Source organism: Pogonomyrmex barbatus, unplaced genomic scaffold (assembly GCF_055798465.1).
Source record: "Pogonomyrmex barbatus isolate J1 unplaced genomic scaffold, ASM5579846v1 scaffold21, whole genome shotgun sequence".
Classification (NCBI taxonomy): domain Eukaryota; kingdom Metazoa; phylum Arthropoda; class Insecta; order Hymenoptera; family Formicidae; genus Pogonomyrmex; species Pogonomyrmex barbatus.
The window spans coordinates 2627474-2646252 of record NW_028297118.1 but is presented as its reverse complement, the minus strand read 5'-3'; the positions used below and the strand labels follow the sequence as shown (position 1 = coordinate 2646252).

The window sequence follows — 18779 nt, the reverse complement described above, 5'->3', positions numbered from 1 at the left end:
ATCCGCGAGATGAAGAAAAGCTCCAGCATGCCTCGATCGATAGGCGCACGGCCTTCGCCAGACTGACTTCCTCGCGCACGCAAAGAGCGAAAGCAACCTCGCGTCGCGTTAGCCGAAGAACACGTGCGCACCGAGGACGACGTCGACGGGCCGTCGTCGCGGCGGCAACCGGAAGAGAGAAGAGAGAGAGAGAGAGAGAGAGAGAGAAAGAGAGAGATATCTCCTCAAAGCGAAGCATGTGATCTTCGCGGGGTTCATCGATCACGCCGCGGTGAGGGAGGGATGCTGCGACCGTCGTACGTCGGCAGGATCACTTAACGTCGGCCGATCCGATCATGGCGTGTCCGTAATAACGATACGCTGACGCGAATGTCGATGGCCGCGCGACTGACGGGGTTGTCGGACGACGATGAACGATAACGGCGGCGTATAGATAGGTGGAATATCGTTAGCCGTGCGAGAAAGTGTATACGCACCTCACCGCCGTGGGAACGCGAGCGTGAGGGACAGGTAGGAAGTCGTGGCACAGGTGGCGGTGGTAAGAACGAACAACGAGGAGAGAGAGAGAGAGAGAGAGAGAGACGGAGACAGAAAATATAGCTGTATTGTCCTGGGAGCGAGACCTGTAAGGGCTATGGAAAAAGTATACAAAGGAAGGATGTACAACATGTCGATGAGCGAATGACACAGAAAAAGAGAGAGGGGGAGAAGTAGAAAGAAAGAAAAAGAGCAACGTAGAGAGGAAGAGAGATAGCAAGGGAAAGAGAAAGCAAGGGAAAGAAGCACCACGATGAAAGAACACGGCAACAAACATCCGGCGGAACCGGCGGCCAAGACGCTCAAGTCGCTGCTGAAGAAACCGGGCCAGACCAAGGCGAAGTCGCAGAAGCATCGCGTGGTGATCAATGAGAAGCTGAACGAGTTCTTCGCAGCGGACTACATCATACTGATCAAAGAGGAGTGCTGCGCCGATTACGAAGAGGATTGCGACTGCTGCTATCAGGAGCACGAGTTTATGCGATTGGGCAATTGTAAGGAGTGCCGGGCGGAATTGAATTTGCATTTCGGCATCGGCACCGGCACCGGCACCGGCAACGGTAGATACGGCGAGATGGCGAGGGGTGTAGAGCAGGCGCTCTGCGAGAACGCCGCGCGGGATCATCGCGGCGGCGGCGGCGGCGGCGGCGGCGGCGGCGGCGGCGGCGGCGGCGGTGACGGCGGCGGACCCCGCGGAAAGAATCAGCAGGGTCGCGAGGACTCGCAGACGGAGGAGGACGAGGAGGAGGACGAGGAGGAGGCGGATGACGGCGAGGAAGAAGAGGACGAGGAGGAGGAGCGGGAGAATGAAGAGGAGGACGAGGAGGAGAACGTCGACGGGAAGGTGGAGAGGGTGGTGGTGTCGGCGGCCGCAGCCGCGGAAGGGAAGAACGCGAACGAGCGAGGAAACGTGGACGCGGAGGACGCGACGAAAGGACGCCGGCTGAAGGAGACGGCCGCGGATTCCCAGGAGGAGAGCGGAACCGTAGTTCCGCCACCGCCGCCGCCGCCGCGGCACGACCAGCAGCAGCAGGAAACGCTTAGCCCGCCGGAGGGTTACAAAGACAACGAGATCGCGAACGGGACGGAACAGCGTGGCGGCGCGTCATCCTCCACGGCATGCGCGGAGTGCAATTACTATCAGCAACAGGCAACGGGTGAGCCGACTCTTAGTGTTGTTCTATAACATGAATCCAATCCAATTATATCTCGATTAATACCTAGGAGATACGGAAGACGTAATTTCTGCAGTGCCTCTGTCACCGCTCTTTCTCTTAATTCTTCTGTGAACATTCTTGATATCATACAGAGAGAAAAAGCGTGGACTTTATACACTGTGTAACACCAAACATTACAATATTTTACTAAAACGACATTTTTTTTTCTACATTAATAGTTGCACGCATACATCTGTATTAGTGCTAAATTTCAATGTACCTGCCACCTAACATAACACGATGAATAATAATATATTCAACGGAAAGCCAATTTAAAAACAATCATAGTTGAGAAAAATTGCAAACGTTAATGGGGTTACAGAATATTACCAATTTTGCCAATATGGACATTTTAATTCTAACAAAGCTTTATATATCTATATCTATAAATATTCCCCCAGTAGAGAATTAACTTTGCTCAGCAAATCCCTTCAGCCTTTCAGCCGATTAGATTCTCATTTAGATAATTGAAGATTAAAGTGTAATCTCTTCTATAATTCAATAAGAATATATTTTAGTAAAATTGTCACTACTTGTTAAATTATCTTAATTATTAATTAGCTTTGGAAAATAATTAAACGTTATTTCCTCATATTCATTTTGCAAATTTTATTTTTTATAATAGGAAGGAAAGTAACAATGTTAAAAATAATTTATATATAATTATGAAGATACAATATAAAAATAATAACTTGAAATTATTATCGTTAATTAAAAATACCAAACGGATAAACTCGCCGTAAGTGCTGTAAATTTAAAATCGAAGAGCATCAGACAAATGTTCTTCTTGTTACTAAAGAAAAGACCAGTTTTGCAATGTATTTTGCAGTCGCGTAATACAAACGCTTAACGTTATAAACCACAAAGGCATACTTGAAACTTTAAGATTCAGAAAACTTTTGATATGAACTTTTGATATGAACTTTGATATGATATGAATATAGATTAGAAAAGGAAGGAAAGTCGAGTGCAGTCCGTTATTATCGTCTAACAATCATGTAAAATATTCATTTAAATCAAGAAACACCCGCAACATTAATCCTTACGATGTAAAATCATAACGGACGAAGTGTGCTACTCTCTTTTTTTTTCCCGATTTTTTTTCTAATATAGTTATAAATTATTTCTTTAAAAATTTCTGTTGCAAATAATTCGCTTTTTGCTAAAAATTTATATATTAATTTTTACTTAAACTATTTCCAAATTTCTATCAATGATATTTGGATTCTGTACAAAGTAATTTTTTTTTTTAAAGAATTTTATTGATTCATTTTTTTTCGTAAAATATTTTGAAAAATTATTTCAGCCCGACTACAAAAACCTTTGTTGAAAGCATAATACAGTTTTAAATAAGCTCTTCTTCATTGCAAACAAAATTTAATATTATTCATATTTTAAATGCCCATATTAGTTTGTTATGCATATTATTAATTTATTGCTTTTTTGCTATTATTTATGATAGGATGTTTTTCTAAAAATATTTTTCTCTATCAATTATTTATTTTAAAAATGAACATGTTGTTTGTAATAAAATCCGAACAAAAATTATTATTTAATAAATCGCAAATATCCATTTTCTCTTTAAAGATCATGTTATCTGAAAAATAATAATCCCCGTGTATGCTTTTTTTTTATAAAACCCCCTAGAGGCGTGAAGTAATTTTGCGAGAAGGGAACAGTTTCAAAATCGATAAAATATCACGCGCGGATATCGCGCTACGATTCAATAATTGGAAACAATATGCTAATAGGTAATTCATATGCCAGCACACACGATGAAAGTAATGATGCTACATATCTGGCGTTAAATCTATTAGCTTTAATGGAGAGGTGCAAATTAGAAGAATTGCATCGTTGCTCAGTTCTTTTCTCACATATAACCGAGGAACAGTCCCACGATATCCCTTCACACAGGATGCGAATATAATAATGGTATTGTTTTTCATGAGTCTAGCCACGGTTGGTAAACCGTTTAAGAACGTAGCAGAATTCTTATGCGCATTCTTTAGAATACCAAGAAAGTTTCTCAGAGGGAAAAAATATCTACCTATAAATATTCAAAACAATTTTGAATTTCGATTATAACATAATAGCTTTTCGCTTTTTTCAATGATTTGTAATACGGGTAATACTTTGGCTTCAATATTGAAACACCCGCGGTGTTTCTTTTTTAAACTGACATTCCGCTGCTCTTTATGAAAACTGAAAAAAAAAACCATAAATTGTCACTCGAAGCGAAATGATTTAAATAACATTTTTTAATAACAAATAGTAGAAAAGGGAAGCTCATGATTCGTAATATGTTATAATCGATTAAGAGCTTTGATTAGAGATCTATGATTGCGATCACAAAATGTCGATGTATGTAGATATGGAAGTATAGGTTTGTTCGCGTATCAACGCTCACCGGAAGTGCAGCCTAGCGTAATTCCGGTACTTCCCTGAGAGATACCCCGGTAAGAACACTTATATTTCTAACCAAACGGTTCGCGTTTTACACTATATAAAATAGAATACCTAAATTTTCTCCTGGACACCGCGTAAATGTTAGGGTAGGCATCTGATGCTTACAAGTCTACAGTATTTTTCGACTCGATAAAAGAAACGAAAAATAAAGAATAAAAGGTCTATCTAAAGTATGACCTAAGTATTTTACATAATGGATTGTGTTTTACATAATTCATAGTCTGCATACATTCCGTGATACATGGACCGAATAAACCTACAACATAGATATCAGATTAAAACATGTCTGATAAGAATTATCAAAGTGTAGTCTTCATTGTTCATATATATTTTAGATCTACAACAGGTTGCGAAACATATGAAGGAAAAAAAAAATATTAAATATATACCGCATGTGACATTTTTTAGTAAGTCGCGTATCACAGTCACAAATGCGTAATAATAAAATTCTGTACAACAAGTTGCATGTAAATTGGACTTCTATATCACTTTTTCCTCGATTAAATATATATTCCTTTTTTTAAACTTATATTGAAGTAAATATGAGACAACGTTCTCTTTGACGATTTTTTTTAAGTAAAATCGCATTAATTTCATTGAATAAAATTTCTATTACACGGAAAAAGCAATTTTACTGAAGTATTTAAAAAATAAAAATAAAAAATTGGCTATAATAGATAATATATAGTAATTTTTAATAATCGAACAAATTCATTTTCAGATCTATTAAATTAAAATTAAATTTTTAGATATTTCAGTAAAATCGTTCGATGAGTCAGAAAGTCGAGTTCTTACAATGGAGAACGCGATATATCGTGAAGCATGATAACAATAGAAAATACGTCGGCATTACTATTAATGAATGTATGTTAAACTAGAAACTGCAGAAATTATGCAAGCTGTCAATCGCTTGATACACATGGCGCGACTTTGAAAAGTACATAAAATATCGATGGCCATCGCTTGGAATTGTTCTAACATTTCAAACCATTTGGAATTTTCCCTCTTCGATTTTGATAACATTCAAGGAATGATACCACAGGCCTTTAAAAGAGGCCTGTGATATCATTATTAAATTCTTCTGAAAGAAATTTTTTTTTTTGTTTAGATCTTACATTAATTTCTATAGCATTAGCATATGTATAAAAGTTTAGGAAAATTTATTTAATTATGGAAAGTTTCACGCAATTGGTATGCCGCTGCGATTCCGCATAATTTTGTAAATAAGAACAATTAAAAAAGATCGTGAAAAATATAATGTTTATCTATGATAGATTGTAATCAACATTACGCTGAACTTATTTCGATTTATAGGCCATGCGAGCAGATTTGAAATTAAGATTATAGATGACTTGCGATAAAATTTGATTCAAAATACAATAAAAAAAGACAAATTAAAAAAGAATAATGTGTGACAAACGTGTGAAAGATATTGTTTAACAAATTTTTACAAATTTAATAATGAAAAGAAGATACGCGATTATTGGCACACCATATCTCCTCTGCGTATCTGCCGGGACGTCGTCATACAACACACCTGATAACAGATAAAGTTTCTTAACGAGATATTGCAGTATAGAAATGGTATTTGTAACGAACGCCGTGGTCTTTCACAGTCCACAGTTAATATGGCAGATTTAACGTGCGGTATAACGAATTCCGCGAAGATCACGTACTATCCGAAGATTGTCAGTGAGTTATAGGATAGCCTATGTCTAACTCGTGTTAACTTAAACTTACTTATTGTTTTGCTGTAGTAAACATACGCGTCTAATGGAACCTCATAATAATGCGCATAATTGTGTAAAGGCATGACCTAAGACGTGTGGGTTCGATCTTACTTCTTCCTCTGTTCCAGAATGCGAGTCGCAAGTGCAAGATCGTGGGAATGAGCAGGATACGCAGAGCAACAAGGACAACACGGTGCACGACGGTAATCAGAGGAATTTGCAAGAAAAACTGGATAAACAGCATCGGGCGTCTCTCCCCGGTATATTCTTTTTTCATTTCAAATTACTTCAAAACTTACATCTTTTTGTAAAGACATGAGTTTTTTTTTTTTTATAAATTTAAAGATACTAATATAATAAATGAAATATAAATATTTGAAGATTAAAATTTTTTTATACGTTCTTTTATAAAAGATTTTTATATAAAATTGTCTCGTTCTCACAACGAAAATTTATTTATTTTTTGACTGTATCGAACGACTGTATGTAAACGTCGATTTAAATGAATGATCGATCTTTCAAAAATATTTCGAGACACTAGACGTGAAACGAAACGCGGGTTGTATTTGTCTGCATTTATAATTTATACATATTAACGACGCATCTTAATTAGTGACTATTAATCTTGAGATATGATGTAAATAAAAACGTGGGAGGCGATAAATTTGAGTAAATTAGAGGTATATGTTACGATACACATTTATCCATCTAGCGCTCTCAATATACAATATCCGAGATGAAAATTTTATTTACACGATGATGAAACGTTATCTCGCGCACTAAACGAAAACGTTCGAAATTTAATTACACTCGCGGCGCATTTATTTTTCCCGTTTGATTCAAGTATACGGTATAACTCTGTTTCATAGATTTGCACCATCGTTATCTCGTGGAAACAATAACGATGACAACTGTTACGGAGCGACGGATCGTGCGGGAAATTAGCGAAGAGGAGCGGAAGGATTGCTTCGGGCGATCCGATGCGGATAAAGATAAAAGCGTTTGCGATATTCCAAAGGATAACGGTTTTAGTCCGGCGCTTTGTTCCGGGACAGGCGGCCCAGTGTCGATAGTTCACGAAAATGCAGCGCAATTCACCGCGCGGTGTAACGACTCGGACATCACAGAGGATCGTGATACCGACGCAAACGTCAAAAATTCGACGGGCAACGACAAAAGGGTGGCAACGACTATGGAAGCGGAACGCATCAGCGATCAAACGACGGCGGGCGAGCAGTCGCGCGAGCAGGACGCGAAAGAGCTGTCCCTCGTTTTCAAGCTGGGCAACGTGTCCCTCGCTAGTAACAGCCTGAAGCCAAATTCTGCAGTGAGACAACTTTTTCCTAACCCGAAATTCATCTCGCCACCGCCGGCGCCAGCCAGCAAGGCGAATTCGTCCGGAGCGACTTGTCCGGAGCATTCTCAGGATGAAGCGCAAAAATTTCTGATTACCGCCGAGAGTCTACGGCTGTTCGACGCGGTTAAAAAATCCACGATCCCCGGTGGCTCCTACGAGTCGCCGGAATGCGAGTCTAGCTCGATCAAGAGATCCATCGAGCGGAACACTTTGCGGCGTAGTCTCATCGGCAAGTACAACACGATAACGCGCAAGAAGAACTTGCGGCCAAAGAATCTATCGCTAGAGGAGCGAATCAGGCAGCTCACGTGCGTTGATCAGGACGACGAGAATGTGGACATGACCGACAGTTCCGATAACACAAATTCCGCGAGTGATGCCAAGTACAGCGGAGATCTCTCGATACGAACGTCGCCATTAGGCGAGGAACGGCCTATGTGCGAGTCGCTGCCGGCGAGCGTGGCCTCGACGGAAACCACTGCCACTTTAACGATGATGTCGACGAGATCAAACTCCTTGACAGCGGCGGCGACGACGACGACGACGGCTGCGGCGGCGGCAGCGGTGATGGCAACGACGGCGGGTGCGATGGCATCCACGCACGGACATAATACGATGGGAATGCCAATGTTGGTGACAGACAACCCGCCGAATCAGTCCACTTATAGGAAGATCACGGACTTATTTGCACATAAGAAGAATATCCAACCGAACCTACCCGATCTCGGGATAGGTCCGGGCGGAAGAAATTTTCTCACGAAGGAGTGTCAGTCCAAAAATCCGTTGACCAAAGTGAACTCGGACGTTCGAAGACAGTTATTAGCGAGTCTGGCACCGCTGTCGTGCGTCGCAGTCAGTAGTTCTGACAATCAGGACGACTACTATCGAAACGAGTCCAGAATGCTGACATCTTCGAATCGCGAATCGACAAATTATAATTCGGATTCGTCGTACAGTTTGGAGGACATTGAGGCGGCTTTGAACGGCGAGGACAGAAAATACGCTGGTCAACCGGATGTAACGAGATGTACGCCGATAGGCAGTAGACCCGATATTGGTGACAACACTGCTGACGAGTTGCTCGCATTCGTCGAGCAAGACAAGTCGAGGATGGAGCGAATAAAACGTCGCTACAATGAGACAGAGGATCGTTACGCGTTCATTAACGGTTATCATTCTGAGGACAAGGCCGTGAATACGTCATCTAATGAGAATTACGATGGCAAGGGTGTTGTTAAAAACCACGATGGCAGGGACGCGCAGGTGGATAACGAAGAGGAGGATGATGATGACGAGCTCAATGATTATGGATTCAATCGACGGCCATCGGTAACAGGCATCAAGCAACAATACGAGGCTGCCAACGAGGCTGTCCATCGGGCGCGTCCATCCTGTGCTGGTGCAACCAACAACTTTAACGATACGAGATCTGACTCGATATGGCCGATGTATTGCGACGTGAACGGTGACAAGATCGACGCAAAGACTCTGCTGACTGCTGATGGAGGGGATGAGGCAGTTTCTATACCCACAGATGCATATACCGCGATGGGAAGCTTCGAGCGGGATACGAATACGATTAATCGTATAAACACAATGCAGAGACAAATTGACGATATATATCAGACCATTGCCGAGAGCACGGCGGTCACGGCAAATATCCAGGGTATCTCCGAGCACACGACCTACCTGGAGAACACGATACCGCGACAGTTCACCGTCAGAACACCGTCCGGCGACGGCACTGCGCACCTGTATCCCGAACACAGGAATGGCCACCATTATTTCCAGGAGCAACAGCAGTTGTCTAGCACGCGCATGCTACGTATCGCGGGTGGTGGTGGAGTTGGCGGTGGCGACGACATCGCGGGCGCGATATATACCAACACTCTGTCGAAAATGCAACGTCGCAATCCACCGGTAACGATTGCGAACTATCATTGCAACATGTTACCCGGCAGTGGCGTGCCCGCCATTGGCACCAAGTGCTATCGCACTATGTACTTCGTGCCGTATAGCGGCATGTCGGACCCCACGTATCAGAACATACAGCGCATCCTGCCGCCGCATTCCTCGCCAAATTACGCCAGTCACATCGAGCGGTATCCATATCCTCGTCTGAACAAGACCAATCAACAACAGGCGTTGTACTATAACGCGAATCGTTCCGCCACGTCGCATTCCAATTTAAATACATCACCGCCTATACCGCCTCCGCCGCCGCCACCGCCGCCTCTCGCGTCCGTCTCCAGCCCGAATTCTCTGCCGTTGCAAAGCGCTCAGCAGGCCTTGCATCTGCACATACATCCCCATCAGACCGAGGACTTCCGATCGCCCAATATCGCGTTCTCCCCCGTGCCCCACTCGGTGGTACATCCCATGCAGTTTCACCATCATCAACATCAACATCAGCATCAGCATCAACATCACCACGGCGAGATGGCATCGTACCGCGTGCCCGTGGTGACGCAGCAGTCGCCATCCTCGTACACGGTGATCGCACCCTCGAGATGTATTCCGGCGAGTAACCAAGATGGCTATCCGTTGTATCCAGCGCATTTGGCACGCGGTGCCGCTACTGCCGGTACCGTCGCCGTTGCCGCTGCCGCTGTCGCTGTCGCTGCGGATGTACAAACGCAAACGATCTCCATCGCAGCCGCCTCGTCCTTCTCGTCATCGTCATCTTCGTCATCGTCGTCGTCCTCGTCGTCCTCGTCATCGTCCTCGGCGTCAGCATCGGCCCTGTCGTCCTCGTCCTCATCTACCTCGGCCGCGGCCACTTCGCTCAAGTGTACCGGGATTATGGCCAACAGCAATAAGAACTGCGAGCCGATCGTTGGTACGTCTTACGGTGGCGGTAACGCGCAATCCGCAACGGGCAATGTCACTCCGCTCGCGTGTTCAGCATCAGCATCATCATCATCATCATCATCAGCGGCGTCAACGGCGATGGCCGTTGCCGGCTCTTCAGCGACGGTGTTGCAGCTGCCGCGAGGTATCAACACATGCGCGGTGACGGAACGCGGGGTTCCCGAGGGCGCCGCCAGTATGCCCACTCGGGACTTCCCGCAGGCGACTTCCGGTCCGACCAATTCGGCATCGCACGTCCTGTTAATGTCCAATTCTTATGTCGATCCCAATGCCGGTCTCATCTCTACTCCGGCGAATACTCCGAACACGGTGTATTACGCCATGAATGTCTGAGCGACACAAAGCTGCAAGAAACATTTGAAAAACGACTGAAACATTTTATGTGGATTTTTAGAACGTCTTTACGACATCCTGCGGATGTTCGTGTTACCTGGAATATATTTAACTCTCTCACCGCTATGTCTCGGGTGGTTTTGACATGATTTGTAAGTAACAAAGACGTGCGGTAGAAAAACTCTGTTTTCCTACCTCTTTCTGCAATTGACTACATATACATGACAAAAATTTTCGTCATTCGTTAAAATGACGTTTCTTAAGAGATGGGTAAAAAATTCAAGTGCAATTTTTATGTAAATTTTTTTCAATTCAGCTTTTCCTTGTCTTCCTAATTTCTATATCGTGCTTTGTATCTATTTTAAATTTTGTAATTCTTTTCGACGGTTGAGTTTTAGCCGAAAAAATCCAAAGAGCTCGTGTCTTCTGTTGATAGATGTTGATACAGAAAATGCTTTTTTATTGAAGTGTAATTTAAAAAAACAACATTGAGTATAGACACCGAAATCTTAAACGTTCTTCAGACACGGAAACACACGCGTTGCAAACTTTTCATTCATATATATTATAGCAAGAATAGAGTAAAAACATATATGTGTACGTATTTTTTTTTTTTGCTAGATTATAATTACATTAAATACTCTTTGATATTATTTTCCTTAATTCGATGATCTTCGTTTACGTGATGTTCGTACGTTTTATCGCGATATAATAACATTAGTTCGAATTATATCACTTTACGCTCGTTATTATAATATTGTAGTATAAATTTTCTATGGCACTGTAGATATCATCATATAGATCTGTTGTTCTAGATTTCTCTCTCTCTTTCTCTCCCCCCCTCTCTCTCTCTCTCTCTCTCTCCTTTTTCCTTTCTCCCTCGCTCCCATCCTCTCTCTCTCTCTCTCTCTCTCTCTCTCTCTCTCTCTCTCTCTCTCTGTCTGTCTGTCTCTGTCTCACTATAGCATTGTAGATATCGCGATAAAGATGTCGATAGTACTTTGTTAGATACTATCATTATATTTATAATCCGGCGAAGTTGTTAATTATTTTAAACACTGAACGATGAGAGGTCATAAATCGCGGTCGTTCCGGTCACGCGTTAACGCTGGAATTGGATTGTAAGGGACAAAACGGAAAAGATTGTCACGGGAAGATATAAGAATTTTTCTTTAATAGATATGTAGCTGTCATGCGTATTTATATTTCACACATATTTTTCCGGAAAGGCGAAACAGTTTCCCACCTTACTGTGTGTTTTATAGTAAAATTGTTCCGAGCTTTCTTCTCCCCGAGCGGAAGGCGCTATTCGTGAATTTCACTTGTACGCTTCATGCCAAATTAAGATGTATCAATGCCTCTAGTCAGTATAATATTAGTCTACGATAATGGATAGACGCGAATGCCAAAAAGAAAGGAAAAAAAGAAATATACGATTCATCCGCCCTAGTTAATTTCTTAGCGCGTCATTTTGATTGATGGGTCGCTGGGATTTCTCGGATCGTGTAACAGAGAATCTCCCTCTCGAGTCTATCAAACGCGTGTTAACCGAAACCAAAATTAACGTAGCGTATCTATTTACCGTTATGTAAAGAATCGACAATGTTTAACGTTTAAAATAAAATTTCTTAATGACAAGTATTATGTACGCACAGGGACTAAGTACAAAGTGCTCTGCGATGCTAGAAGACAGGATTATTTGTTATAATGCGCTTCATCCTTTAATCACACACACACACACACACACGCGCGCGCGCGCGCGCGCGCGTGTGTATGTGTAATTTCATTGAAAACTCGTTGAAAGTACAATCGTCATTTTGTGTATACTGTTCTACTCTAGTTCACCTTTACAAATCATCTTATTCTATCGAAGACTCTTTAATTTCAATGATAAATAGCTTAAATGATAGATAGTTAATATAGGGACACCATGAATCTACCCCTTTTTTTTAGCATAGCGGCCTTTGCCGTTGATCGCTTCACTTCCGAAGCTCATAATACATAAACCCGTAATACATAAAGAATAGCCCCTTTGAAAGATGGAAGAATAATCGCACGGCCTACACAATTCACTCAGCGGAACAAAATAGATATTTATTTATTTTCTTTGTGCCAAATCGTTGTTGTAATGACTCGCTGTGTAGCGAGATACATGTCACAACTTAGGCGATCGAGATACCACGGGCTAGATTACGAGATAGAAATTTTAAACGCATCTGAGTCAATTAAGATAAATGATCTTGACGGGAATCAAAAAGGTAAACCAAGGATGGAATGTTTTTATTACACTGGAAGAATGAGACGGATGCGATTCGATAACGATTTTCATTTTAATAGATGTTGATTGATCGTAACGATGTGACAAGCGTTAAAAAATATCATTCTTCGACTTGTTATTCTCACGCGAGAGTGTTAACATGTATTGTTCGAACAATAACTCTAAATAGTAAACTACTTATCATGGTAACAGTTGAGACAGAAAGAATGGCGTATATCGTGTGAATAGAAATTATATTATTATTTATAACACAATTGATATATATTATATATATATATATATATATATATGTATATATGCATATATATACACATATATATACACATATATATACACACACGTATATATATATATATATATATATATATATATATATATATATATATATATGTATATATATAAAAGATTAGGTTTGATTCTGTTATAGCGTTGACACAACCGAAAGTTTAAGATTAAATGTAAGATGAAATTTAATTGGAAGATATGCGAAATTGATTCGCGATTTTGTTGATATATAGTGCCTAGTATACATATGGCAAGCTCCCACTGTCGATGAATTCTACGTGTTTCATTAAAATTCACGGATATAGAAAATAACTCTGACCTTTTCGCGAGAAAAGGTTGAGTAGATATATGAAGTAACTCGGTTTACATCATATTGGCGGCGTATAAATAAATTACAGTAGGTGTACATTCTGCGTAAAACAAATGTTGCGTGTCGATAATACGATATAAATTGTTGTATTGGCTCGACCTGATTACTTAATTAAGACATCTCATTTTTAGAAATCTTGTTGACGCAAAGCATGATTGCGTCGTATGAGTACGAGAACCTGCTCATTTATGTATATCTTATGTCTATCCTTTGCGGAGATTCTAAATCAATTTATGATGTGTGAATCACAGGGTATAGCAGCATGATGTGATTATGATACGTTTACACATTTATGCCAAAGTTACACCATATCACAAATTAATTATATTACTGTTACAATTGTTTCGATATCATTCCAGATTCGAAGATGGTTTTGTCGAGGGAAGATCATTTGTGATTTTAATTTTATTCCTAGAGTATAGTGCAAATTTCTATGGATAATGATCTATAGAGACTTTTAATATTCTTATTATTAGAATGTTAATGCTCCTGATATTTTTATACCACGTGTTATAATACTACTTTTAGAAAGAGTGGTAATCAATATTATAAGTATAGTTGTGCAGAAACAGGTCACCAGTTCTGTTTCAGAAAATAATTTTATGAAGAAATATCTACTGAGTAGAGTAGAGAATCTCTGACAAGAGTAGGGAATCTCTGTACTGCTATGTTAACTTTCCAAAATGTTTGATTATTCTTGTTATAATATAGTCATTTTGTATCTTTTGCAGTATTCTCTCTTTTATAATTCTAATACATGTGTATTTTATCAATCAACAAAATTATTTTCAATTAAATCTTGTGTCGTTGATAAAACATTGTGTTTTATTACAGCTTTCTTTGATGAAAATGATTGGTGAAATCTCCACGAATTGATTCTAGTTGATTTAAATATATCGCTTACTCGTAACACGTGTCTTTTATCTTGATTATGAACCTAAAGAATAGGGGAAAAAATGTTTGAACGAAAATTGACGTGAGCAAAATAACTCGGTATCAATAATTAAAGAGAATATTCCCTAGATTATTTTTCATATACTCCGAATAATTTTTCGAAGTGAATCTTGGTGCAGAAGACGAAAAAGAATATCCTCTGGGATATCTCAATTCATTCACTTTCCATGTCTCACATGTTTAATCCGTCAAATCTTTCAGCTGAAAATATATTATACAATCTCTCGGATAATCGAGATATAACTCGTCGCAAATCTTACTGCTCTTTAATGATCTTATCTCAACGTAACGCCAAAGATTTGCTTGCTAAAAATGTCATTGTTATCAAACGTGAACGGTATCTTACCGTAAATTCTATTGTTATATAAGAAATATATCGACAAAATTACAACAAATTTCTATTTTAATATAGGAAATTTAAATAGTAATTTGTATTGAAATTTTTCTGGATGTTCCTCTATGTATATTGTACCTTAATACTGAAAAAAAAAAGTTTTAAGGGATTTTAATTGTAGAAAAATTTTTTATTATTTGTACATTCTTTGTTGATCTTTATAAATACCTTTATAAATATATATTATCTGACATTTTATCGAGACATAAGATTTACTATAAATGAACGCGTGTCTCACGCATATTGTGAAGCACGAGATATTTCATATATTCGATGGGATGAAATAAATTCCCCTTCTTGAAGCCGTCACTTCTTCATGATGGTTTTATCAAGAGTCTTTCTGATCATAAATATAAATACCGCGAGTTTGTGATGCAAAGGGTAATTTAATGTACGCGCATGTAAAATTCATCGGGAATACCTGTCTAGATTTTCGTTCAGAAAGATATTTTCAACAACTGAACATGTTTCAATTATTATATGTATTTTGCGTAACTCATTCAAAGATTAACACGAGTGCAGAGCGATGTAATAGCGAATCCAGTAGTATTGTAAGTAATGCATGTATGTATGAATTAGGCTGTACTCGGATAATTATAATTGTACTTCTAAAACTAGCTCATCTATGTGCAATTTACGATCCGTGATTTGTAATTCGCTATTCACATAAGATTTGTGAGTAATCTAAATGGGCAAGATTTATCGAATTTATATTGTTTATTCACGCTGATTCGAAATTGTTCAACAGAACAATTTTCTGAAATTAAAGGGGGTAAATCATTTCGAGTCAATTTGTATTTGTCTGTATATGAAATTACATTGCAAATGATAAATCGCTAATTACAAGTAATCAAAGGTTAATATTGATGAATTATTTCTGCGAATCGCAAATTACGAAACGTGAATCGCAAGTCTGTCGCTAGCTTTACAGTTAGAAAATCGCACCTTGATGTGGGATACATATTTTCGTTCGAAAGAACTCTTGGCAATCTCTTGTTTTTTGTGTAAAGCATCGCAAAGGATTGTAATGCGAAATTCTGATCGTCGAAATCGAAGATAATTACGAGAGAATATTTCTGCATTCTCAGTGCGAAACCAAGATGTCTTTGCATTTAGAGATGCGATATTGTAACCGAAAAGGAATTAATCTAGGGAAGATAATGAGAGAGAACTCTAACTTCTTTTTTACATCAAATGCTAAATAAGCCTCTTGGAAATCTAATCAGCTCGACGAAATAAAAAGCAGAGAAAGTTGACGAAGAAATATAAATTATATGATCTGACACTAAGATCAAGAAATTTACAAAGAATCGTGGCGATTAATCTACTAGTTTCTAAAAGGCTCATTTATAAATTGCGAATGTGCGGAAGAACTCGAATCTGTGAAAATCGAGATTATTTTCTCGAAAGTATGTAATGGAACGTTTATTACATTTTTCTTAGCGCACTCACAATAGAGAGAGAGACATACATGTCGACTCGCTCATTCACTCACTCTTTAGCGTACAGATAGTTCTTATTAATGTCTTATTACTCGTCATCGATTGATAAACCCTGTGCGTAATCGTATTATCATTCCACCTCACGTACTCGTGTAAAGATAATCCCCGTCGATTATTACAATTGTAATTTTGGCAATGTTAGCGGCTACTTTGTATCGAGCACTCTTAACGGTCTAATATCGATGATACTTGACACATGGCTCCGATAAATTCGTCGTGTCACGCACACCTTCGAATGTCTGAGGTAGAGAGGGGTCTAGGAGAATACACATGCGACGTGGAAGAATTCGATATCTTACACATGCGGAATGCGAAAGATTAAAAATAACGTATAAAAGTGTCGCCGTGACCGTTAAGGGTTAGCGTTTCGTATAAGGCGAATGTGTGGGCTCATTGAAAGCGGAATCCCTCCGAAGGCGAAATTTTTCATCGTTTCTTCGATCGCGTGAACAGCATGTTACACCAAACACACTTTGCGATTCCATAGTATAAACAGCAGAAGCAATAGGACAAGTGCCAAAGTTCGTTTCAACTGGAAATTATACTAATGTTCGGAGCATGCATTGTTTGTCATCTGTTGGCTATAGCAAGCACTCTTGTAATTGATTTAATAATAAAAAAAAAAAAAAAAAAAAAAAAATAGAAAGGAAGAAAAAGTGCGCGAGAGAAAGATGACCGATATTGGAATTCGTGGTTGGCTGGAAAAGTAGCACATATACAGTCGAACTAGAAGTTGTATCGTGAAATACGATATTGTAAACTTTTTCTCCCGCGAGCGATAACGGCATGCGGAAGCGATGCGAAATATCCGAAAATTTTGAAATCGCATTTTCTATTCGCGTTACAGAATACCAGTATTCGATAATGTGAAAAGGGAACACAATCGAGCCATTTACGAGATTTGTAGACATAGGACGCCTGCTCAAATCATTCTGCCTGTCGAGCAACTCATGTTCATCAACCCTTTAACGCTGAAACTTTTGGATTTTACAATTTACTTAGAAGATTTCCAGAATTTTTTTTCTCAGTGCCTCAATGCCTTAAAAGTTACATAAATTGATATTTTTTTTTTCAAAATAAATTTATTATGAAATTATTTATTCTCACAATATAATATCAGAAGACAAGTTCTCAAAAATGATGTGGATATTTGTAACGTTAAAGGGTTAGAAATATTTTCTCCCCATTATTCGACGCATTTTTTATTATTCTTTTAATGTTCCAGCTATTAAATCTCTGTCTCACATTTGCGCAAGCGGAATGTACTTGGAATTTGATATAAGATATCTTTAGACTTTTATCTTTAGACTGATTAACGACTGGTATAATTGTGGGAATTATAAATGTGTAAAAGTATTATTCTGGAATATTATGTTAAAACGTGTAATGAAGTAAAGGAAAGCTTGTCAACCGGACGCATATAATGGTGTACGATGCATAAAAGACTCTAGACATATTTGATTCTAGAAGGATTGGCACTCGTTCTGTATCTATATCACAGCAGCCTTTCTAGATGAGAGATTCTCATCCCGCAGAGTTCCGATTACTGCTAATTACCGTGATTGAAAGCGAAGTCGAAAAGATAAAAATAACATGGGATTATCGATTTGATATTCAAATCGCGACCGTCGAAGTGATTTTTCTAGCGTTAAAAAATTTTTATCACCGATTCTTACACAAGAAAAGTTGTAATAAGAACGGCGACATATAAGCTGTATGTAGGTGACATAATATATAATTGCACGATTATTATGACTGGCCAAATATCTTGATGATACATACCAAAGAGAAAAACAGAGTCATGGAAGTGAATAGAGGCTGAACGCAAGAGGCGGGAGGGGATTTATTTTCGAAATCTCCGAAATAGTTTAAATCCTTATCGCATAAACGAATATCCCAAAGCATATTCTAATCGCGATGATAAAAAAAAATTAACAATGTATGATATCGTAGTAAAATATGGCAAAATCCAATATTTGTGAAAAGTAAGGCAGAGCAATTGCGAGCGAGTTCACATGGCGGTGGTTTTGGTAGCAAGCATACTTCCAATGTGTCAAAAAAAGTACTTGATTATTTAATCGTAAAACACAAATAAAATAAAAAGTAACGGAGTAGATACGGAATAATAAGCATCCAATCGTACCATCAAGCTGTTTAGTCTTCTGCGCACCCCATTTATAATCTACGAAGGTAACCATACAAATGCGCTAAGCCATGAATATTAAATGGACGAACCTAGAAAATAATGTTAGACGGCAGATTATCTTAGCTGGTGTAATGCGCTAGGAAGAAAAAACCGGAAAAAGAAAAAAAAACATGTGTAAAAGATAGTAGGGAGTGATAGACTACGTTGGTGTATGCGAATATAAATGATGTTCTTTCATTTAAATTCAAAACACACCTATGGCAACCAATGAGATACGCAAGGAAAATTTTACATGTATATTTACTCTCAGATGATAACATTAATAATAAAATACTTACA

General features: G+C 39.2%; 1 protein-coding gene across 1 annotated transcript; it reads left to right on the top strand.

The window, feature by feature from the left end:
• The first annotated feature begins 6 nt into the window (after positions 1 to 6).
• On the top strand, positions 7 to 16950 carry LOC105427718 (uncharacterized). Its single transcript, XM_025218340.2, has 3 exons — positions 7 to 1694; positions 6079 to 6210; positions 6820 to 16950. Exons 1-3 carry the CDS (start codon positions 791 to 793, stop codon positions 10509 to 10511), a joined length of 4728 nt encoding a protein of 1575 aa, XP_025074125.2. The 5' UTR covers positions 7 to 790; the 3' UTR covers positions 10512 to 16950.
• Positions 16951 to 18779: the final 1829 nt, after the last annotated feature.

What these genes read in the sequence shown, in the direction of transcription:
- LOC105427718 (XM_025218340.2), top strand. Translation starts at nt 791, where the DNA reads ATGAAAGAACACGGCAACAAACATCCGGCGGAACCGGCGGCCAAGACG. An exon ending in CTATCAGCAACAGGCAACGG is followed by an intron (nt 1,695 to 6,078) that starts GTGAGCCGACTC and finishes CCTCTGTTCCAG; the next exon opens with AATGCGAGTCGCAAGTGCAA. An exon ending in GCATCGGGCGTCTCTCCCCG is followed by an intron (nt 6,211 to 6,819) that starts GTATATTCTTTT and finishes TCTGTTTCATAG; the next exon opens with ATTTGCACCATCGTTATCTC.